Source organism: Syngnathus typhle, linkage group LG12 (assembly GCF_033458585.1).
Source record: "Syngnathus typhle isolate RoL2023-S1 ecotype Sweden linkage group LG12, RoL_Styp_1.0, whole genome shotgun sequence".
Taxonomy (NCBI): Eukaryota; Metazoa; Chordata; class Actinopteri; order Syngnathiformes; family Syngnathidae; genus Syngnathus; species Syngnathus typhle.
In genome coordinates, this window is record NC_083749.1 from 2,289,462 (window position 1) to 2,313,255 (window position 23,794).

At 41.4% G+C, this 23,794-nt stretch overlaps 1 protein-coding gene across 1 annotated transcript; it reads left to right on the forward strand.

Annotated features, from left to right (window-relative positions):
- The first annotated feature begins 250 nt into the window (after positions 1–250).
- igsf9a (immunoglobulin superfamily, member 9a) lies at positions 251–22,830 on the forward strand. Its single transcript, XM_061294091.1, has 21 exons — positions 251–476; positions 4,793–4,887; positions 4,979–5,179; positions 8,161–8,307; positions 8,382–8,530; positions 8,613–8,724; positions 10,076–10,217; positions 11,454–11,599; positions 12,171–12,313; positions 12,961–13,101; positions 13,639–13,755; positions 14,315–14,465; positions 15,085–15,196; positions 16,231–16,421; positions 16,759–16,979; positions 17,298–17,382; positions 17,766–17,933; positions 18,042–18,078; positions 18,317–20,392; positions 20,535–20,608; positions 21,236–22,830. Exons 2-21 carry the CDS (start codon positions 4,827–4,829, stop codon positions 21,397–21,399), a joined length of 4,638 nt encoding a protein of 1,545 aa, XP_061150075.1. The 5' UTR covers positions 251–476; positions 4,793–4,826; the 3' UTR covers positions 21,400–22,830.
- The last annotated feature ends 964 nt before the right edge of the window (positions 22,831–23,794 follow it).

The window sequence follows — 23,794 nt, forward strand, 5'->3', positions numbered from 1 at the left end:
TGCATTTATGCACTCTAGCTCCGGGTATTGTTCTAAAACAAGCGCAATGACACCCTCTTGTGGCCGCTCATATAATGGACCTGCATCCAGGGGGGATTTAGGTCACGGGTAAAAAAACAAAAAACATTTGAATTCGTGCGTTTGTGTTGGCTTTTAAGGGCGTGCTTTAAATGCAAATGTGGTGGCCGAGGACTTTTGACTTTGACAAGCAAAGGGGCGGCCGTGCGCTCTGGGGAGGAGGGAGGGAGGATACACGAGAGCGGTGGAGCGGCTCACTTGGTTACCTGGATGAGAAACGGACACCTGTTACCTGCTCTGGTTCACCACAGGTATCACTTTTCAGCTTGGTTCTCAGAACAACAAAGAACCAAGGCCAGATGCTCTTCATGACTCACGTCAGGTCAGACTGGTGAATGTACAAAGGATTAAAAAATTTTAATTAACTCGAAGGCCGCCGGAGTGTTACCAAGCCACAGGTACGATGCGTTTAAATGACCTCACGATATTCCATTGATTATCTTTGTTTGTTATGGGTCCGATACGTTATTACAGATCAATAAGTTGCAATACCGAGAAACCCGAGAAGGGCCATATTTGTTTTTATCAGAGGTGACCCAAAGAAGAACCACATTTTTCAATTTGACTTATTTGACAAGTACATTTGGATGAATGCTTGCTTTTCAATGGAATCACTGCTGTACAAAAAAAAAATGGCTGAATGGAAATGACTGTGATGACTAAGACCCATCTTTTGTGCAACTGGATTAGCAGTCCTTTAGAGGCTTCTTAAATGATCCATCCAGCCATCTTATTTCTATAGCACTTGTCCTCAACTTGGGTCACGTGAGATCTGGAGTCTCTCTACAAGGTGATTTTGGACGAGTAAATATCGTCATTGACAGCAACCCTAGTGAGAATAAACCAAAATAAACGGTAGCATGGAAGGTGGTATGTTGGGTGACCTTCAAATATCCCGTGAAACTTTTCTTGTCAGGATAAGCGGCACGAAAGTTTGACAAATCTACGGAGAAATGATTGGTTATGAATAAATAAATAAACGATTGGTTGTAAATAAATAAATTTATCTTCCTCATCTGTTTATACCGGTGACTTATAGTGATAGAACTATTTTTTAGATGGAGAAAGCAGGGACGTTTGATATCAGTTTTTTTTCACACCGATACCAAGTACCGATACTATTGGTACTGTTGACACTCTCTCTTCTTCGATCCTTCTCATTTCTAGTTCCTGATTGTAAAAATGCCCACAAGAGGTTACCAGTATTGTTTCAAATACAATACCTGGAATTAAGGACAGGTATCGGGCATGAAACCGATACTCGGTATCGATACTCGATCAGAAAGTGCATCACTGACACATTAACGCTTTTCGTACTCAAAATATGTGCTTGGTATAAAAACGACGGATGTTCCTTTGACCAAATGGTGTTCATTTTGTTTTGGTGGCATCACATGGTGTTTTTTTTTTTTTTTTGGTCACCCTACTTTCAGGGGTTAATGTCCAGTTGAACTTGCTGTCAGGAGCAGCCTTGGAAAAAGTCCAAAGTCAGTGAGCAAACACTGATTGGTTTCCTTTTTAGGGACTCACTGTTTAAATCAATACCTGGGACAATATTAAAGGAAATTTCGCATGCACGGACTCAAACAAGAGCAGACACTGGTACGATTCATAATTGAATCCCCCCAAAACAAACGCGGGACCTTCTTTTAGAGCTGCCCTCACAGATCGAGGAGGCAGAACTTGCTGATAGATGTGTTTCAATAACACCATCAATCAGCTGCTCCTCAATTTCGCTCCTTATGTAGATTAAAACGGCAACACTGGCGCCACTCTACAGCTTGTCTTTGGCCGTCTCAGTTGATAAATCAAGATGGGGGAATGGGAGGGGGGGTTGTTAGAGAATCAACTTCTCATTTATGATGATTCGAAATGTTTTGTGGCGCTGTCACCTTGCTTGCGTTAATCAGCGCAGGGGCGGGAACGTTTGTCCAAGCAAATGTCAAGGGAGCAACCCGGCCGTGTTGCCGTTCAATATTTTTCACCTCGTCTGGTTGCTTGACGGATTCCGATTGAGTCATTTTCATGCTACAGAATGTTTTCCTCATATCGATCTCCTTTTTCTGTCCTTTCACAATAGCTGTTACGCAATCCTCGATTGCCTCAGTAACTATTTTGCCATTAACGTTAAATCTTGGCCATCAATAGTGACATCTCGATGGACTTGTTTTGTAGTTTTGAGAGGCGGTTATGAAAAAGAGCTTCCAGAAAGTTTGCAAGCACATTGTGATGTATTTCCCACACTGACACCGTGGCAGGCTGCAATCAAGAAAATATGCCACACATCATTAATCTAACTTGGACTGCCTAATTCATATTTGACAGAAAGTGAGTTATTATTTTCCCAAAGATTTACGACTTGATCCGCCCTACCCGATTCGCTCTTGTTCTCCGAGGGAGCACCTTCTGCTGACAACTTTTTCACTTCTGCGGCAAAAAAAAAAAGCTAACTTTCATTTCCGATATCGCTGGCAGAGTGGAATAAAAGTGTCCGTCAACCTTGTGCTGGCAAATTAAACATCTTTGCTATGCATATTGGCTGTGACAGAAATTGGGAGGGGGGTCTTTTCTCAACTAATTAAAAATAAATAAAAAAAAGTCAACTAGCATTGAAATTATAACACAGATAAACTTGGAATTTTCTTTTTCCTTCTTTCACAGCGGAAACCGAAAAAGGCCTTCTTACTTCCTTTTGTGCCTCTGTACTTGCACTCCTCACACACTGACGAACCCTCATCCCACATTATAACCGACGAGACGAAGACACCCACACGATGTCAAGTGCGCGGCCATCTTGCCTAAATGGAAAGTCTTGGCTGGCTCTAGCAGTTGGCAGACTTAGTAGCGAAATAAGCGGAAAGTAGCCGACATTCTATTTAAAATGCACTTACAACATGCTGTTAACACATCTTGGACTACAATTTTAGTAGTTGCCACGTTAAATTGTTAGGGTAGCTAGCATGCGTTAGCATGTACGCGTATGCTAGCTCCCATTAACCCAATTTCCGCATATCAGATAAACACGCCCCAGCTTGGGAAATGCTCATTTGATACAAGTTTTACACGGTTTCTGTCTATGTTGAGACTTCTGAGGCAGTCATACTTGTTGATGTCAAGGGTATTGACAAGGAGGCCATTGGCAGTCATGTGTCAACGGCCGTCGTTTGGTATTTTCCCATGCGGGTATTTCCTTTGAGGCTTAGTGCTCTTTGAGAGAAAAAAACATGTTGCTCTCTCTTTGGGTTATATATATATATATAAGACGAGAGTAGCTCTGACACGTCAAAGCAAACATTGATGCTTTTACCTCTATTTCAGGAAAGCTCTGAGGGATGCGCCACTTCTTAATCATATTTTGACTTTTCTTAACCTTTCAAAGTAGTCCATCAACGGAGGAAATCACCACATTTTTCAGGATGACTTGCAAATGCTTATCGTTAGAGGTGGGCTACTATATGTATTTTTTCCTCCAATCTAAAACGGTGTCTTAGTATCTTCTTTATTTCATGGGCTTAGCTCCAAAACATAGATCACATAGTCACTATCTCAATAAAGTCAATCCAGCCCCCAGCTTGACAACCGCCATGGGACACTAGTCAGGGAAATCTCCGACAGTGTTTTTAGCTAGCTTGGATCGATCTGCTAAATCAGCTGTTTAAAAACACCAGCTTCGGTCTGCTAAACCTCAACCAGGGGTCCTTTCTCGGTGCCCCGATTGCTTTAGGGGGAAACCCAGAATAGTATATGTCGGGGCACGAATTCATTGTAGTCGAATGACATTGGCAGCATTAAGTCGATATTCTTTTATCCAAACAGGGACTCTATCAATTAAACTTCACGGAAGGGTATTTTGTCGAGCGGTCGTCAAAAAACAGCAAGAGGAGCAACCTTACAGTCGTCAGGGGAGGATGTCTCTTGATCTCAGTTATTATCCTCAATGTGACCTTCATTTACAAAGAGCTGTGACAATAGCTTTGTGGCTGGAAAACCTTTGCTTCCAAAGAGAGGTGGCTTGCAAGGATACTTTGTAAGCTCCAGTACATTTTTATTTGTTCTCACTCATCTATCTATGTCCTTGATACGAAATACAAAGGATCTTTGTGGGGAAGCTCCGAGGAATTGGTTTAGAAACTTTAACTATATAGTTACATGGATGATGTAAATAATTCAGGTATATGAACAATCGCAGACAATCAAGGGGTCTAAGAATATGCAAAAACGGCATTAAAATTAGCCGTATCAAATTTTTCTCCTTGTGGTGGCCACAGAGTGACCAAGGGTGGCCATTGCCACCCCTGGCCACCATGTAGCTCCGCCTCTGTTTAACCATTGATGTTCATCTTATCCTTAAGTGCTGGGCGAGCCAAATGACTTCATTGATGCGCTCTAAATAAAACACTACGATGTCATTATGCACATGACTCTCCGAAGATTTAAACGACATTTATGACATTTACTTTCAAGATATAAGGGCCTGGGTTGTTTTCTGGCTTACTGAGGCAACTATGCCCATTTGTGTAATGATATGGGACGAATTCCAATCATTGAAAGCGATATAAAAATCAAAAGGCTCCTTTCCCGGTGTCTGTAAAATCATGACAGAAATAGAAGCTCAAAGCGGAGCGCTTTGCTTTCACAGATGGTCGTTTGCGTGTGTGTGCGGCAAAAGTTATTCATGTGAGCGTGACAATTGGGTGCTTTTTTTTGCCAACAGATTGAGCATGCTTCAGGTGGTTTGAACCACAGATATGGGGTCAAGAAGATCTTACTTGCAGACTTTATCAGTGGTGGCTCTTTTTTGTCTTGTCTGTAAGTACATTTTACAGAAATAGGCAGTCCATTGAGCGCTATTTAAAAAGATTCCACATGACTTTTTCCCCCCCTTCTTATAATTCTACAGGGACTGTTGATGGGAGAATGCCAGAAGTGCGGGGAAAGGTCAACGGCGAGGCGGAGTTGACTTGCAGCGTCGGTCCATCTTACTCAGCTGTTGTTTCATCTGGCTCACTGCACGTGGTTGAATGGGTACGACAAGGGCTCGACGTCCCCGTGCTGATGAAGTTTGGATCCTATGCACCTCGAGTCCATCCGCAATATGAAGGTGAGCAAACACTGCAGTCTTCTATACCTGGATTGGGAAAGGGGGAAGGAGTACCCCGATGGCCACCCTCTAGCTCCGCCAGTGGATGTCAACGCAAAGCCATCTGGTCTTTGTGCCAATTTCTTTTTCCCGACACCACAACCTTGGTGAAATAAACTCACAATGATTTGAATGCAGAAGAAAATGCTGTTCTTTGAGAAAAGACAGAAGCCCCACCATTCTGCTATTTCAAAAGTAGCCACTTTTACAAGGACCTACTTTGGTTGCATCATGATCATTATCATCGTTTTATGCCAACAGTCCTGAAAACAAAGAATATCTTGCGGGGAAATAATTATCAATGTCTACTTCCGCTTAAGACTACTTCTGCTTACTTCTCCTGCAAATTCAACAATAGTGAATGGACAAAAGAAGAGCATGGTTGGTTGTTATCTCTTGTCTGAGCACTTCTCTTATCTTCCTTAAAATTTTACTTATGCACCTGAAGACAGACATTTTTACGGGCTTAACCCTCGGTTTCATTCACATAATCTATTTGACCTATGATGAGACGAACGGCTAGATTTAATCATTCAATGTTTTCCGTCATGGCACCTAGTGACCTCGGTAGAATATGCCAGTTATTATAAAAGCCTAGCAGAAGGATGAAACTAATTTTTTCTCACTCATCAGTTTTTACTATAGAGGCATCTTTGAAAAAAAAAAAAAAAAAGAATACATCAACGTGATACTCGACTTTCCATCATGGTGTTGTATCTTCCTAAGTGTCTTTGTGATTTTCCCCGAGGCGCTGGCCATTTATTGCTTTCTATGTCAGCGCTGTTCAGCACATATGAAAGCAATGTTTTCCATCTTTGTGATAAGATGGAAATATATTTCATGCTGCCGTGCTTTCGCTGTCAACACCTTTGAGGAAATGAAGAGAAAGCGCTCGGTGGCTCATTTAAATGTCATGTTGAGATTTCCAGAGGCAATGCAAGGCGTGAGTCAAAATGGTGGCGGTGTACTTTCGGAGGGGCTGTTTGAAATAATAGAACCACACATTTAATTAATTCATTAATAAATACATTTAAAAAAGTAAAAAATAAATAAACAAATGAAATTAAAAAATAAATCAAATGAAAATAAATCAAATGAAAAAATAAATCAAATGAAAAAATCCAGTATTCAGAACACGACTTTAAATAAAAACAAACTAGCCTTACGGGCCCCACCAAGCAGAGCGCAACAACAGGGATATTTTTGTATTCAGCTCCTCCCCCCCTTTACCTGACCAGGAAACATGACACCATCGTTTCCATCAGCATGAACCTTGACCGATGAACTGCTCTATGTAGGAGTGGAGCGGAATTTATTTCCCAGTCAAAGGCTGTAAAGACAGTCGCCCTTTTACGCATTATCCATCAACATGCTCTGAGGTCATATTTTATAACACTTGATGTTACCGTGTCAGATAAAGCAGGGAAAACATTCTCGTTATTCTGGACCTCCTCAATTTCTTTAACCTTTGTCCTGTAATTTACTCTGCAAGGTTTGCCTACTGCTACACTGCCATAAATCATCCAGCAGAGAGAGAGAGAGAGAGAGAGAGAAAAAAAAAGTCGTAAACTTATCTGCCTCTGCTCTGGTGACAAACAAAAAAACGACTCTCCTGCAGCCGTACAAAAGGTTTGAAAGGGCTTCTTTGTAATCTGTTGCCTCACACAGCCGCACGGCTGTGGGAGTAACATGTGCATCATGGGAAACCAGCGCTTTAAAAGAACAACAGGTGTGGATTTCGACTCCTCGGGTCATGTACTCAGGTGTCGCCGGGGTTTCGGCTCCACACTTCCACTGTTGTTTCCTTGTGACCGTATCATAAATAAATACATAAATGGGCAGTGGAGCTTTTCCAAATAGAGGCTCATCATGTCCGTTATTAATCTTTGGGTTAGATAACGTTCCGACTTGCCAATGGGTTGGATTTAAATGGATTTGTAGCCCATCGCTCACCAAAAAGCCACAAAGACTTTGAATGTATTTGTTTTTGAGAGAGCTGTAAAAAACGGAGGATTAGTGTCAACTGTGTGAAAACGAGCCCCCCCCGTCCCCCCCTTGTATCTATACTCGATGAAAAATAAACACAGCTGTGTATTGATCCGCGTGAGCTCTTCCCGCTTAAATCCAATCGGCGATAACAGACTGTGTTCAGATGTTAACATTTCACGCGTAGTTAGCAGGACTTCCTCTCATCGACTGGGATGACTCGCGTTTGTTTCAGCCTTTTTAGTGCTGGGCAAATGAATCTTCAAATATGCTTCATGAACCAGTTGTTGTATTTTTAAGTGCGCTAGATGACACCATTTGTTAAACGGACTTTTCAGTTGGCAGCGTCACTGTATCTTATGTTCTTCCACTTCTTTTATCAGTCACCTTTGTTGCCCCAGCCCAACCTTTCCACCCGTGGTACTACAGTGAGCTATTTCCCGCACCGAGCAAGTAAACATGAGCGGACTCAAGTGGCATGTGCCCAAGGTTGCATTTTGAAATCCTGCCTGGAATGGGAGTGTATTTTACCCGATTGTAACTCCACCCTGTCTACCATTCCCTGTGGACTTGATTGCCTTTGGCAGCCTGGAAAAGTAAATAGGGTGTGTTATCGTCAACGACATAGCTAACATCCACTTCCTGCTTTTCTCTAAGCGGTCAGGATCAACACTTTCTGCAAAACTTTGAATCTGGTTTTAAGCATCTCACACAAGGATATCATTGTAATCTCTGTTTTAAGAGATGGAGGACGATGTGTCCTTTAGGTATTGTTCAAATGGACAATTTCACCTCCTGTGCATGAGAAAAAAAAAAGCTAACATGTCAAGGGAGCCATCACCTGGCAACTGTGAGATTAGATTTCCGAGGGCGTACTATGTGCATGTGTTATTTATGTATATATACGCGTATAAATATATGCATAATGTTGCAAGCTGCTGTTTATATCTTTGTAGGGCGGGTTTCTTTGTTGGACATCAGCACTTTAAGGTTGGAAAGTCTAAAACTAGAGGACCAGGGCCCGTACGAGTGCCGGATCCTTTTGTTAGATAAACCCACAGAGGAGCTTCGGAACGGCACATGGATTCTGCTTTCTGTTATTGGTGAGGCAAATTAGCTGTTCATTTGATTTATTTGACATTTTCAATAAAGAACTTAAGCTAGTTTTCTTCTCCAGCGGCCCCTAGCTTCACCAAAACCCCGCCTCCTCTCCTGGAGAGTGTGGTCGGAGGTCACCTCTCTCTTACCTGTGTTGCCGTTGGCAACCCTGTTCCAACCATCACCTGGTTGAAGGATGGAAGTGTGATTCAAAGAGGGAATGATCAGGTATGATTGGACACAACAAATATCTCTCAATATGTAGTTTTACATTCCCACCTCTTTATGTCTGTCAAATCTTGTTTACCAGAAAGAAGGCTTATCTCTGACAGCAGTGAACGCGCACTCAGCTGGACAGTATACCTGTCACGCTTCCAACTCGGAGGGAAACGCCACTCTCCAAACAAAAGTCAAGATAAAAGGTCAGTAAGCGGTTGTCTTTCGATCCGTTCTGCCGCCTGTCAATCTGTCTGCCGCCATGTTTCCTTTGGGATGCCTCATGTCTGCACTTGCGCGGCTGTGAGCCGATGCAATTTATTTTGTTTCCCTCTCTTGCATCATCATAGGGAAGGACTCTCAAGATGAACACTATTATTAGCACTTGACATTGATACCGCCAATATTATACCAGCTGTCATCAGTGACTCCAAAAAAATCTCAAATTTAGTTTTTTTTTTCGGTTATATTAGCAAGAAGCTTTTCAAATTGCACTTAGCCGCTATAGGTGGTCAGGTTCAGTCAGTGCAGCCCCCCCATCTAACAATTGTCTGAGAACATTGGAAGGCCAATTTGGCTTATCAAGCGCTATGGTAGCGGAATCCTGTCGCGGCTGCTCAAGATGCTTTCCTCAACTCTGACTTGCTGCCAAACGGTCTTCTCCAATGTTTCCGATTTGCCATAACACAGTAGCTTTGAGAACATTTTCACCAGAACATTTGACAGTGTATTGCATAGTGATGTGCAAGGGCCTCTAATTGGATTACACTCCACTGCATGAAATGTTCTGAAATTGCAAACTTTAGAAATTCATGCTAGGGAAATTCCCCTCCAGGCACGCACGGAACTACACAAATGTTTAAATGGGATTTCATGGGCCTGCATGCATTCAGGGTGGGACAAAATTTCAACAAGTATCATACTATACTGCACATTAGCAGTAATGTCATGTCAAATATCAGCCTCATCAGAATTTTGTATCCATTATTTTATCCATTATTTGTTGAAAAGCTCACCTATTTGCTCTTTCATATAGTTCCAATGCTTTGGCGCCACCTCGTGGCTTCTATTGGCAATTATAATACCATTGTCACTCGTGTACATCCACCAAGCATTAAATGACTTCAAACTCAATGCGCATATTTAAAAAGATAGGATGAGTCGGCCCTCCTATATAGACGCTAAATAATACACACCATCGCGTTTAGAGCTTTGTTCCCATCATTTAAATGGAGCCATTGCGCAACAGACTTCACAGCTCCTCTATTTTCATGCTACCAGAGGATTGTAAACCCTTGGGAAGTTTTAACATTGTCGTCCTTAATTCATTTATATCATTATTATCTCTCTTAGTATTCAGATTGAACTTTCAAGGGTACATTTTGGAGCTTTAATTCCACTGTAGCTTCTTAACATGATGATACTGTGATTTATCAGTCTAATTAAGCAGAAGTGTAGCCACAAATGGATATAACGCATGAATCGGTTTGAAAAAGGGCTTTAAGTACAACTCTGACAACTTTCTTAAGTGATATAATGTCTTTGCTTTTCCTCCAGGGCCCCCAGTTATCGTGGTGCCTCCCAAAAGTAGCTCTCTAAATGCATCGCAGGATGCACTTCTTCACTGTCAGGCTGTGGCTGACCCTTCAAACATGACCTATGTGTGGCTGAAAGGAGGAGACAACGTTTACCACCTCGAGTCAGTTCTAAAATTTATTTGATTAAGTGTGCAGCTTTACTTTTTACTCTCTGTTTTCTTTGTAGTATTATTCAGAATAAAAAAAATGGAAAAATAATATAAAATAATAAATAAATGAAAAATTAAATAAATAAATATTATTTGTAATAATACAAAATTGACTTGTCACACAGGCGCAAGCAGATGAATTTTTTTGACACTATCACAAATTTCAAGAGAGTTTTTTATAATTTATTTTTGTCATACATTAAGAAGTACGCAATCCATATTATATATTTTTCTTTCAGCGACGTGTGCGTGTTTGCGTGTCAACTGGTACATATATCATCAGACACTTGTGTTCCATTGCGTGTATGTCAAGCTTGTTGTAGATAAGTACGCACAGTGGGAATAAGTGTGACAAGTCGGCACTCCCACAAAACGCTCTCCGACAACATAAAACGTGTTTGGCTCACGTCACTTAAAAAAAAACTAAAACAAAATAGTCTTAAAATCACAGAGGGCAAAAATACACATAGGAAAGCGTTTTACCATATAAGTGGCAGAAAATAAAAAATCGTTGGAGTTCTGCATGATTGTCAGCGCACCACCCGCCCACCACTTTTCACAGAGTGATTGCTGGGAAAAAATCTGGAGAGCAGAAAGACTTTTTTTTTTTTTTGATGGACTTGATTTCTGTAAGAAAGCGTTGTTGTTTTTTTAACTCAATTAATGAGAAACACATCCTGTTTTTCCAAATTTGAAACTATATAACAGCGACGTAAACGTTCCAATTTTCTCTCATTATATTTTCCTGTGTGGCTTTGCGCAGCGGGAGTTTATAAGAGATTATGTGGTGGAAACAGATGTCTGCCGCTCGATAGCATTTTAATGTGAGCACCGAGACTGAATCACACATTTATTTGGTGGCAAAATGAGGCTAAAAAGCTGCTTACAGCCACTGAGTTGGCGGTAAATCTCTGCGTGTTCACAGCAAGGACTAACCGCTTCACATTAGTCATTTGATTCATTGCTCGTATGGGAAAAAAAAAAAAAAGAAAAGAAAACGGTGCGCTAACAGCACTATTCAGTCACCGGTTAAGGTCAACGTCAAAGCAAGCATGTGTTATTAGAAAAACAACAAAACATAAAAACTCCCACAATGTTTTACGGCCTTGGCCAGTTTATGAAAGTTGAATTTCTTGGTGTGATGATTCTGAAGTGGCTGGTTTGTTCTTTTGTTTTTTTCCTTCGAAGGTCGTTGAAGTCACGCGTGAAGATCATGGTTGATGGAACCCTCCTCATTTCGAGACTCATCCCGGAGGATTCAGGGAACTACACTTGCGCTCCCACAAATGGCCTGCTGACACCACCCACTGCCTCTGCTGTCCTCACAGTCATGCGTATGTATTTATATATACCGTATTTTCCGCACTATAATGCGCACCGGATTATAAGGCGCACCTTTAATGAATGGCCCATTTGAAAAGTTTGTCCATATATAAGGCGCACCGGATTATAAGGCGGATATAATAAATAACTCAACGTTGCTCAAAAGTTAATGCAATCACAATATAGTAACACTCGAAATAGTGAACAATATATCAATACTTCACCATTGCTCAAACGTTAATATCACAGAACACACAAAATAAACACAAAAAGCTCACTTTAATAACTTAGTCCTCATCCAAGAATCCATATTGGTCCATAAATAGAAAATGTGAGGTTTTTAGGTGCGCCTTATAGTGCGGAAAATATGGTATATATATTTTTTTTTCATGGAGAATTGTTAAACCCTCCTGTAGGAAGTTCCTTTCACACTTGTAAAATGTAGTAGGACTAAACAATCTGTTCTCCAAATTAATCAGCGGTCAGTATGCGATCGCACCAGCATGCGCAACTTCCCGTGTGGATGGAATCATCTGCTGTGTTTACTAAAAAAATAATTTCATTTTTTTTTTCCTTTCTCAGATCCAGCCCAGGCTCTTGGAATGCCTCGGGAAACGTATCTTCCCACAGGCATGACCGGCATGATTAACTGCTCCTTAATAGCTCAGCCTCCCCTCCTGCGTGTGGATTGGACCAAGGATGGAGAGCCACTTGACCTGTCCTTGGTGAGTAAAACCACATGAGAGCTCTCTTCCGATAGAGTCTTCTGGAAAATTATGTCAAATTTCAAACTGTTGGGACCCTCAGTATGTGCAAGAACCATAAAGAGCCATGACAGGCTGGCACATCGTCCTTACCCTGGTCACACACTGCTGTGGGAAGATGACACTGTGCTCCCATTTTTGTCTTTTGCTACTCCAAAATGAAAGTTTATTCTACATCAGCTTCATTTGCAGTCACAATGAAGTTTGCGACCATTTATTTTTGCACGCACAAACTTTGATTAAATTAGTCTGATGTTTTGCCCGGTGGACGAGACATGCCACACGAAATGTGATATATTTCCCGCGGTGTGACACAAAGGCATGCGGAGTCACACTGTTGCCAATTATTTCACTTCCAACACCGCTGTCAGAAACGTTCACGGTCACAGTAACACACATGTCAAAAACACGATGACACCGTGACGCCCATGAGAACTTAACACAAGTCACTGACACGATGAAAGGAAAGTTGAAGCCCTTATATATATAAGCGATGCTTCTTCTTAGAATTTAGCTGTTCAGGTATTTGGTTTTCTATGATGAATAAATTCACGTTAAGTAACCGAGGTAGCATTACGGGATTTCTTTTACACTTTTTACACTTACAGTATCCAGGATGGAGTGTGACACAGGAAGGCAATTTGCTCATGGCCACCGTCAATGACGATGCAACGGGAGTGTATACTTGCACCCCGTTCAACAGCTATGGCAGCATGGGACGATCCGGACCGACCCAGGTCATTCTCCAGGTACAAGTTATTTATCATTTATGTCAGTGTAAGAAATATCTTCGCAGACCGGCCTTTATATAAAGAAATAATACATTTATATAAATAAAACATTTATAATAAATATATATATACGACAAACTAAAATGATACGACTGGCATAAAAACAAGTATAAACGACATCATTTTTTATTATTTATTTATTAGTAATTATTTATTTATTAATTTGACTTGGATTTTCTAAAAAGATGTAAAATTACAATGAATGTGCCCCTGTAATTTTACAAATAGGTCCTTGTTGACCACTTGATTGTAATCAACCTAAATGGCATCTGTCACACTGAATCAAGAACGACATTTCATTGACCTTTTCACGTCGACGTCGGTGCCCTTTGGCATTAATGAGAGCCGGCTCTGAGTCACAACAATAGTTGTGTAATTAGTCGCTTAATTGTGTGGCTAATCCTTTTGTTATTAAGATAATCTGGTCCAAAGAGAGCCATTAATTCTGTTTAAGTAGTGCAAACCATTGCCATGTTTTGCTTTGACGATTCGCAGGACCCCCCATCGTTCATTATCACTCCGGAGAAGCAGTACAAGCAGAAGGTTGGGAGAACCTTGCTCATCCCGTGTCAAGGCAACGACGATGCCACGGTCCAAGTCCGATGGACTAAGGTAAATCGAAAGGAGCCCTTCACCCAGTTTAAAACAAATCCTCGCTACCTGACATTCAGCTATCCAAATAGAAACTCACAATAGAGGCGGTCGTTAAATGTTATGTAACGGCGGCGCCAAAATTTCCCGCCCGCAGACAGAAACAGGCAGATGAAACACTAACTGGATTGTTTAATTTCCCACTTGATGGGTGGGCAGGCTCTCAGAGACCCAAATATTTGTACATCAAGAATTAAAAAGCCAATTTGCCATAATAGAAGTCAGACCATTACAAGCAACTCGACATTCCACTTTCCCGGCAATCTGCCTGGCGCTAATTAACACATGCTACGGGGACCTGGCGTTCTAACACAGGGATCATAATAGAATTTATTGCGTAGAGAAGACGGCTTTGTATGATAGCGATCACTTATGACCCAATTTTCAATCCAGTCTGCTATTCATTGTAAAATCAGATAGCCGACTCTACGTAGCGCGACTGAGTCGGCGGAATTAACGTAGTTCCTCGAGGATAACGCACACTTCAAATTAAAGATAGGATATTATTTTTTTTTCCAAGGTTGGCCTGACTCGCCCTCTGGCTTATTCCGTCACGCCCAACGGCTCACTGTCGCTGCGGCCCCTCACTAAGGACCATCACGGCATTTGGGAATGCAGTGTTTCGAACCGTGTCGCCCTTGTAAAAGCCTTCACTCAAATCTTTGTCTTGGGTGAGTGCTATTTTTATTTATTTGTTTTTTACGACATAGCGCTGTTGTTCCTTATCGTGTTGACGATAAATGATCCCTTCCGACGTAATGGAATCCAGTTCGGCATGGCTGCAGACTGCAAGCTCAATAATATGGTTTAATGGGCAAAATGTGCAAGAGTGGCAGGAAGCTCAAAGAAGAAATAATGTTTTTTTTTTTTTTCTGACTCCTAGATTTTTTTTTTAGGGGAGCCAGTAAAATAATCCGTAATCTGTGTTTTAGAATATATGTCAAAACAAACGAACGAACAAACAAACTAAACTAAAAAATTGTATGTGGTTATTTTTTTGATGATTGCTGAACTAAGCTTTTGCGAGGTATTCTGTATGCGTGATGGCAATTTAAATTGCCCCTCCGGGTTTTGTGAGACTTTAAGATGTATTCTTCTTGTACAACCTCGGGGACTTTTGACTTATAGGTTCCGCTGTATTAGGTATAATGACTTTTTTTTTGTGAGGGCGCATGGTTATGAGAGCACCGCTCAAGCCTGGATTCTGCCTCCGGATGGTAAACACGGTCCAGTCTGTGCCGTTTTTTTTTCTCCTCAATTTACATGAACTCTCTGTTCTTCCCCTTACAGGAACCAGCCCCCATGTAGCGACATCCCTTTCCGTCTCCCCAGGGGTGAAGCGGGCCAACATCTCCTGGGAAGCGGGCTTTGATGGCGGTTCAGCACAGACGTTTTCCGTTTGGTAGGTACTGTAAAGTCTTCCGATTTGTGCCTTGGCTGTAACCATGGCAACCATTGACGGCGCCGATATTACCCTATTGATCTTCGGGATGAGGATTTCATTTACCCATTGGAAAGTCACGGCAGCTACAAAAAAATGTGACGGCGGAGTTTTATAACTCAGTGGTCACACTATCTCAACGTTAAGTGGTTATTGATAAGACGATGTTACTCCACATATAGGATTGTATGAATCAGAACTTTATTACTGGTGTGGAAATTCATGCATAACAGTCTGTTATGGTAATATTGATTTAAAAGGGGATTGGAGCGATCGATTGGTTACCAACCAGCCGAGTCGTATACAAAATGGATGTTCGGGTAAATACAAGTACCGTTTTTTTTTTGGTGCACGAAAAAAAAAATCCCAAATCGTCAGTGCGCCTTATAATCAAGTGCGCCTTATATGTATGGATGTCAAATGGAAGTTGAATAAACCGGGTCGCTTTATAAGATGAAAGTACGGTAAGACTAATACAAAAGTCTGAGGCATTAAATATTGACGATTGTATCGTTGTGGGTGGTCTGTGTCAGTTAATAGCAACCCATCACACTTTTCCTACTTAAACCAGAACCTTATAATTAACTCCAGCACATTAATAAATTCATATTTTAACCTCTCAAATGAAAGAAAAGCCAGGAGCTTCACACCTTAGATTAAGACTTAGATGAATAATTTTCAAAGGTTTTCCCGCGGTGGATAGGTGAATCATCTTTTTTTTTTGTGGGGGCTTCAGGAGTCCAAATTATTTTGCTCTGTATAAAATAGATATGCGGGACCTCTGCTCTGCTGCAGATAACGACAATCACTCTAATTGGAGTGGCACTCTGTGCATTAGTGGAAATACATCAGTGCTGTCTTTGAAACAAAGATTTCCAGTTGGCGAATATGAATGATTAATGGAACCCACTTTTCTGTCATGTTTCATAAAAGCACACTCCCAGAATTGCCCTCCCCTCTTTTGTTTCCACATCTCGCTCTTGTTCCTTCTGCAGGGTGAAAAAGATTTCAGCGCGTGCTAATGAAGGGAAGCACGAGTGGTTCTCGGTGCCCGTCCCTGCTGTCTCCGGCACTGCCTTGGTGGTGACGGGACTTTCTCCTGCCACTGAGTATCAGTTCAGCGTCCTGTCTCACAACAAAGTTGGGACAGGACCTTTTAGCGAGATTAGCACTGTGCGAACCTTAGGTCAGTATCTTCTTCACTCATCCTTTTATCTTTCTGTAGCAGAATTAATATTTCTTACTATTATATTATATTATATTATATTATATTATATTATATTATATTATATTATATTATATTATATTATATTATATTATATTATATTATATTATATTATATTATATTATATTATATTATATTATATTATATTATATTATATTATATTATATTATATTTGTGGCAAAATAATCATAATAAAAAAATAATAACAATATTAATAATAATACTTATCTCACTATTCTATTGGAGTTTTTTAAAACATGCTCAGAGATACTCCAGCTCAATTTGTTACGCCTGTCAGATCCCACAGCAAGCAGAGGTCAGCTGCCCAAGCCGCCTTCCTCGCTGTCAGCTAGTTTGGGCTCGGCAGGTGTTGTTCTGCACTGGGCCGCTCCGCTGGAGCAACCTGCACCCATCACGGGGTTCGTTCTTCAGTTCCGTGTCAAGCAAGAGGATTGGATCAATTTGGATGAAGATATAAGTGCCAACAGGAGTGAGATCATTGTTGTGGGGCTGCACAAGGTAAAAGAAAGTATTTTGGTTTGTTGACCGATTGTTCCGCGTACCTTGAAAAATAATATCATTTATAGTGCTGACATACTATACATAACACTGATGTCATTTTGACTTATGTAGACTCAATCATCCACGCTACTAGGCAAAAATGACTATTGTCTTCCATCAATCTTCATGTGTTTTTTCCTCTGTGCCGCCTTCTATTGCTCTCTTCTAGTCAAATTCAAATCAACTTCATTAGCATTGCAAGCACAGTGGTGTTGACAAAGTGAGGTTTCATCCCGTGTGTGCGCGTGTGTGTGTGTGTGTGTGTGTTGCTCTCAGGACTGCGTATATGAGCTGAGGCTGCTAACTCGCCGTGGAGAGCTACTGAGCGAGCCCGGTCCATCACTCAATGTCTCCACCATGGGTAAGTGTTGGAGCAACCATGCCCCTCAGGTTCTCATTCAACATAAATATACATACAAATGTAAATATTTATATATATATACAAATATCCAGGTTCAAATTTGAGTCGGGCAACTTTGGTTGAAGTTTGCGAACTAGCCCAATTGAAATAAAACGAAATGGCATTTGCTGTCAAAACCAAGTGAACCGTTCCGTGCTGTTCTTTTATCTGCCAAGGTAACCCTCCATGTTAATTCCCTTCTTGACATCGATACATTGAAAACGTTTGTAGCTGTTGCCTCTAATCTTTCAAAGGAAACGTATTTTGTCGAGACCGGTTTTCGCCGACTTCTATCACAATTAGCTCACTTAGATCGGCATTGATAAACTAATGTGTCGTGACAGGAATGGAGATGTACACCTCTTCATCTCGACTGCTGGAGTCTCCAGAACCGTTACTGGCTGGCGTTCTTGGTGGAGTTGGTTTTATGTGTTTGGCGCTGGTCTTGCTCTTGGGGTTCGCCTACCTCATCAAGCACAGGAGGAATTTACGAAGCCAAAAGACTCAGAAAGGTGAAATGATAAAGTGTATTTTAACGCAGGTTAGAGGTCAATTGTCTGAATTTTGGGTCAGTATGATTGTAAGGTTTTGCCCCATTTTGCCCCGCCCCTCCCTTCCAGAACCCCCACCTGCCATCTATAAGTGCTCCCCATCAATGTAAGTACCTTCATCACGTGCTCTCTATGCCTCCCGTTGACCTTTCCCTCCCATCTGCTTATTTATTTTTCTTTACAGAAAATGTATTGACGGTGTTAGCGAATCCGTTTTTATACCCTCAGCGCTTTTTCTGAGTTGGACTCATTCGCTCTCACCTTGTTATTTTCTCTCCATCTGACACTTCTGCCATTTCTAACTATTTTCTTCTTCCACCCCTCGTTCCTGCTCTCACTCACAGAAAGATTTCAGGCTCCGGCAGTACAGACAGTGTGTTGAAGAAAAGCCTACTTCCAGCCAATATCTTCCATCCCACCACTTCCTCTACCATCTCATCATCCTCCAAGACAGATTGTTCCTCCTTCACCCACGACAATAAGCAGCAGCTCCTCTCAAAGCGCAGAAGAAGCCTCAATCAATTCCAGGGTCTAAAATCATGCCCCGTTTTTCCTTCTGTTGAGTTGATAACCAGAAGTCCAGATGGGCACTTTGTAATGACCCCGTACGACACACAAAATGTTAAAAAATCTGCGTCATTACGCTCAGAGGAGCAAGACGGTAAAAATCCACCGTTTGTTCTTTCTGTGGATCTTCTACCACGCAAACAATCGGAATCTAATGCATCGAGCCAAACCTGTGACCACACCCGGCATCTGGATGGAGATATTTTCGATCATTCGGGGAATTACGACGGCTTTCCCGACTTGAACAGTCTGTGCTCCAACAGTAGCCGATCCAGTATTTCCCTTCACAAAAAAGTAATATCTCCCACATTTCCAGTCCTGCCGCATTTACGGTCGAGCCTCGGCCATTACCAGCCTTCGACGACAGCCAGCACCCTGGTTCTCCAAATGGAACACGAGCGAGAGAGAGGAAACCTGACTCACTGCCTGAAATTAGCTAAGGAGAGGGAAGAGCTGGCGAGGGAACTCCAGAAATACAAAGTGTACAAAGAAGAAATAATAAGAGAGACGCCGGTGCCTGAGAAGAGAGAGATTGGCAGTAACAAGCTTTTTCACAGCTACAAGAGACATACCTTGCCATGCAGCCACCGACAGAGCTACGGGGACAGCTTTGGTCTGTCGCCAAGTCCTTACTTCTCATCTTCTGTCCACTGGAATGATTTTTCTCCGATGAACACAGACAGAACCTTTTTCAGTCCTTCCACTCCTCCAAATTCCTTTTTATATGCTGGTAAGCAACATCCTACTCCATCCTTAACCGGCGAGCGAGCAGACCATTCTTTCAATAACAGATTAACACCCCCACATGCCTCCCCGACAATGAGACACAAACGGGTACAGGAAACACCACAGGGCGATCATGATGTACCGCAATCCATATTCTCGGAAACAAATGTACCTTCCTCCGAGACACCGAGACAAACCAATCCACCGTTTCATCAAAAATATAGCCGAAGATCCAATTTGATTCTGGATGCAGGGCCAGATGCGGAGGAAGACTTCCCCGAGCCCATTAAGCAGAATGTTGGTATTGAGATGAGTGTGGATGAGCCGGCGCTTGAAACATGTGTCACGAAAAAGCCAAAGCTACACCACAGAATCGCCTCTCATGTACCAGAAGGATCCTCTCGCCCAAGTGGCGACGAAGAAATGAGAAGGAGCGTGAGTTTTTACTACCAAGATAAATCTTCAGGGCCGCAACTGCGCAGAGCTGTGAGCCAAGGTTCAACACTATGCGATTCCAAGCAGAAAAGGCACAGCCGCTACACGAGAAGATACGAGGACACGGATTTTCTCACCCCTGATGCGTGGATAGACTCTTTAAGCAAAGAAAAACACACTCATTCCTCAGACTCTTTGCATGCAGATAATCAAAGTTCGCCCAGCAACAATATCTCCAAATATTCTCCAAATGTTCCCATTACTAGCCAAACTACCGACTATTCACCCGTTAGCAATCCGTTAAGGTCTCTTAGTAACCGCAAAACAACTGCTTCTGTCTTACCCAATCCTCCGAAATGGCCAGATCAATACCAGGACGTCATCCAAAACACAACGAGTTACCCAAAGTCTACGATTGACTTTTCTCGAAACTTTGTACTTCATGACAACAAGCCCCCAAACAATCTAGCCACGCTGCAAATGGAGGCCGAATCCTACGAAGAAGTGCCGGATTGCGGAGGCAGCTACAGTAGTTTTGCAAGCAGTGGCCGAGGAAGCATGGAACCTGCAAATGGACGCTTGTCTTTCAGTCATTTCTCCACAAACAACACCAGCTCACCTGAAACTGTCCAGGAGGCCGGCCAGGCTAACACACCGAATGCGTACGGTCATCAAATTGCAAAAAATCAAAGGTAAGACCTCCAAAAACAGTGGGTTGCTTGTTTCCCGTGTAAATGATACTTCTGGTCCTAATATTCTGAAACGTATTCCGTACGTGTAGTGGAAAGTGTTTGGTGAGATTGAAAAAATTTGACATTCTCTGTCTCTCTCCAGGAGAAAGCCCTCTGTTGATGAGAACTATGAGTGGGATGAGGCTGATACATGTTCACAGTCAGGAGAGCATCACGGTGAGGCATTATTTTGGTGCGTGTGTGCAATTTGTAACGTAAAAAGGTTTGTCTTTTGAAAATTAATCATGATTAATTCATGAAAGATGTAACATGCTATGGATAGAAACAGGACCAGACAGAGTGAGGAAAGCGTAAAGACCGAATTCTAAAATCATGCAATCGTGCCTATATTTAGTACCCGGTTGCTAAGCTAGCCAACAGATTTCCGAGTATTCTAAACAAGCCTTTCACGATGCAATAAAAATGTTGAGTTTGCTTTGAGCATTTTTAACAATAGGAATGTGGGTCATGGCCGTGCATCTCGTTTATCGTCTTCTCCTTCAGAGCAAAGCTTTTTATTGCAACTAGATTTAAAATTAGTAGGGACGGACACCTGACTGTGACCTGTTCAGTCGCTTAGCAACAAGTGCCAAATAAGACCACGCTGGCGCTCGGTCACCTTGTGCTGGCCCGTGGTAATGATCACAAAAGCTAAGTGCAGTGTGAAAAGGACTTGATACTACAATATCCAAATTGGGTCATTACGCAGTGAATGATTTTCATCTGTGAGATTTTCCAGATGGAAAACTATAAAAGATTTGAAGTAAACTGTCATTAATATCTCAAGCGTCTCGCTACCCACAGGCCTGGTGACGCCATTGAACCGACGGAACGCCGCGGCACTTTGTAGCCCTCGCAGCATGAAGTTTTCAACAGAGCCACAGACAAACTTCAGTCAGAGCTCTTCCCTGAAGGGGCATCAAAGCAGCCGCTGTGCGTTGCGTGAACCTGACACTGTGCTTTTCTGAAAATCCCAGACGATGACTCCGTCGCTGTTGCCAGTCAATTATTGATTGCAGCAAGCGACAAGCACGTGAAGCTTCTGGTGTTATTATTATTTTTCTTTTCAATGTTGTTTTAGTTTGGGACCGGGTACTTCTTGTTTGGTTGTGTCTAAAATCAATCTGGCGGTCTAACAATTTCTAAAGAGTTTACTTATTGCATAATGCCAATCCAAACATTTCAATCATGAGGTTTGCTGAATTGGTCCACTCCATAGTTCCAATTGCTTCTTTTCAAATGGCACAATTCTGAGATGAATATTTTTTTTGTTTTACTCTTCACGTTAGTTAACCAAATAAATAAAGACAGAGTGGCATGCTGTAGAAAAGCATTGTTTGGTACGCCTGCTATAATTGAAATTCACAACAGATGCGTTCACTGCAAATCAATGTTTCCTCCCCCCCGTGGACTGCTTTCATTTTCTGCTCTTCACATTTTACAAAGTCCATAAAAGACAAAACCACATGTGGTACTCAGGGGATTTGTAGTCAGCGCTACTTTAGTTTATAATCCAAACACAGTGTCCAAAACACAAAACAAAGAAAAATGTGTTTTCCCCCTTGAATACCAAGTGAACATTAGCTTCCATTTTTTCTTTTCCTGCTTGTGTGCAGTCGCAATTTTTTTCAAAATATCTACTATGAAATCCTTTTTTTTTTTTTGCAGCATTTTTTTTTTTTCCAGGTTTGACTGTATGCGCTCCTCCACCTCGTTTTCTCACATTGTTTTCCGTTTACATCTCAAGCTAAGTCTTTTGTCAGCAGTTGATTTCATTGAGTGATAAAATACTTGTCTTCCATTTGAACAAGCGCCCGGTCCTACTAATTCTATTCGAGCCACGGTGGAAAACGATGTGAGGTCGTGTCACAGTCGTCCGTTTTAATCTTCTGCAATTCCATTTATTTACTCTTTTATAGCACTTGAGCAACGATCGGGCGGGAAGAGCATATTTCTTGTCATATTTCTTCTGTCTGGCTGTGAATGCTCACAGTGGGAGTGCAGCCCATATGGCTGGATTCCCGCAAGTGTTTTGTTGCTCTTTAGTGGCATAAAGGTAGCACAAATTGACAAGCAAAGTTGCAAGTACAATGCAACTTGTCAATACAAATTTATTTATGTTTTTAAATCCAACAAGACTTTCTTTTGAAACTTTTTTTTGTACTTTGGTGGTAACGTTTATGACCAAAACATTCAAATATTGTCTTAATGCTACTTTGCAATATTTGTTATTAGGGAGTTAATGCAAAATGTGTTTCATAACATCACTGTCAAATATCCTGGTAAATTCTTAAAACTGAAGTTTTTGTTGTGTAACTGTCACACATATATTTTAAATGAAACAATTGTGCTTTTCTTGTCAACGTGTTTTGCATTGAAAGAAAAAACAAATAAAAATCTTGATCGCAAACAAAAATCAGAAGTGACAGTTTAAAAGGCTCCACAAGACAGCCCAGCCCGCTTGTCTTTTGTCTCGCACATGCAAGCTGGCACTAAACTGCTCATTGAAAAAAAAAAAAAAAAAGAACAAAAACCAGTCGGCATCACATCAAGATTATCCATTGCTACGAGGTTCAAATCAGAATCCACTCGTAAAAGTAATCACCGGACTAATTCAATACTATTGTGGAAATGACCTTGAGACATGACGAATTATTATCTCGTTAATACGATGAGCTGGTGAAGCATTAAGCGTTTTAATTACTTTGTCACGTTCTTGGAACGTATCACTGCAGTGGAGATGAAACAAGGACAATTTGTAAAATTGGTGGACACAGATGGTGGAAGGCATCAATCAGATATCCATCATCATTTAGATAAAAGTTTATTGAGGGAACATTTTATTTTCTTCAAATTCTGGCCCATCTTGAGAATATCCTCCTCAAGGGCCTTTCAATTAAGTACCATACATAGCTCCAAGCTCTCAGGTGAAAACCCTCTCTGGAAAATCTTTTTTTTTTTTTTTTTTTGTGATTGTTGAGTATGACTCACATTCACCATCTTCCGTGGCTCCACAGGGAATCTTTTAAAAGCTTTCCAACCAACCCAAGTGCTTCGCCTGCCAGGTTTTTAAACAACTTGGCTCAAAAGAGAAGCTGCACTAAAATTGGGCTCTCTGTCGTGCTTCCATCTGAATTATCTTATGGTATTATGCAAAAAAATTATTTTTACCTTTGACAATAGGATCTGCAGAACAAGAATATTTTGGGTTTTTTTACTTGAAGACAGTCATTTTATTTATTTTATCTATCATCAATCTATTGTTGATGATAAGATGTAGGGATTTTGCAAAGTTAAAGGACAAGGAAAATGTTGGCAATGAAGAAAAAAAAAACACATTTCATTCCTGGAGGGTTGCTTTCT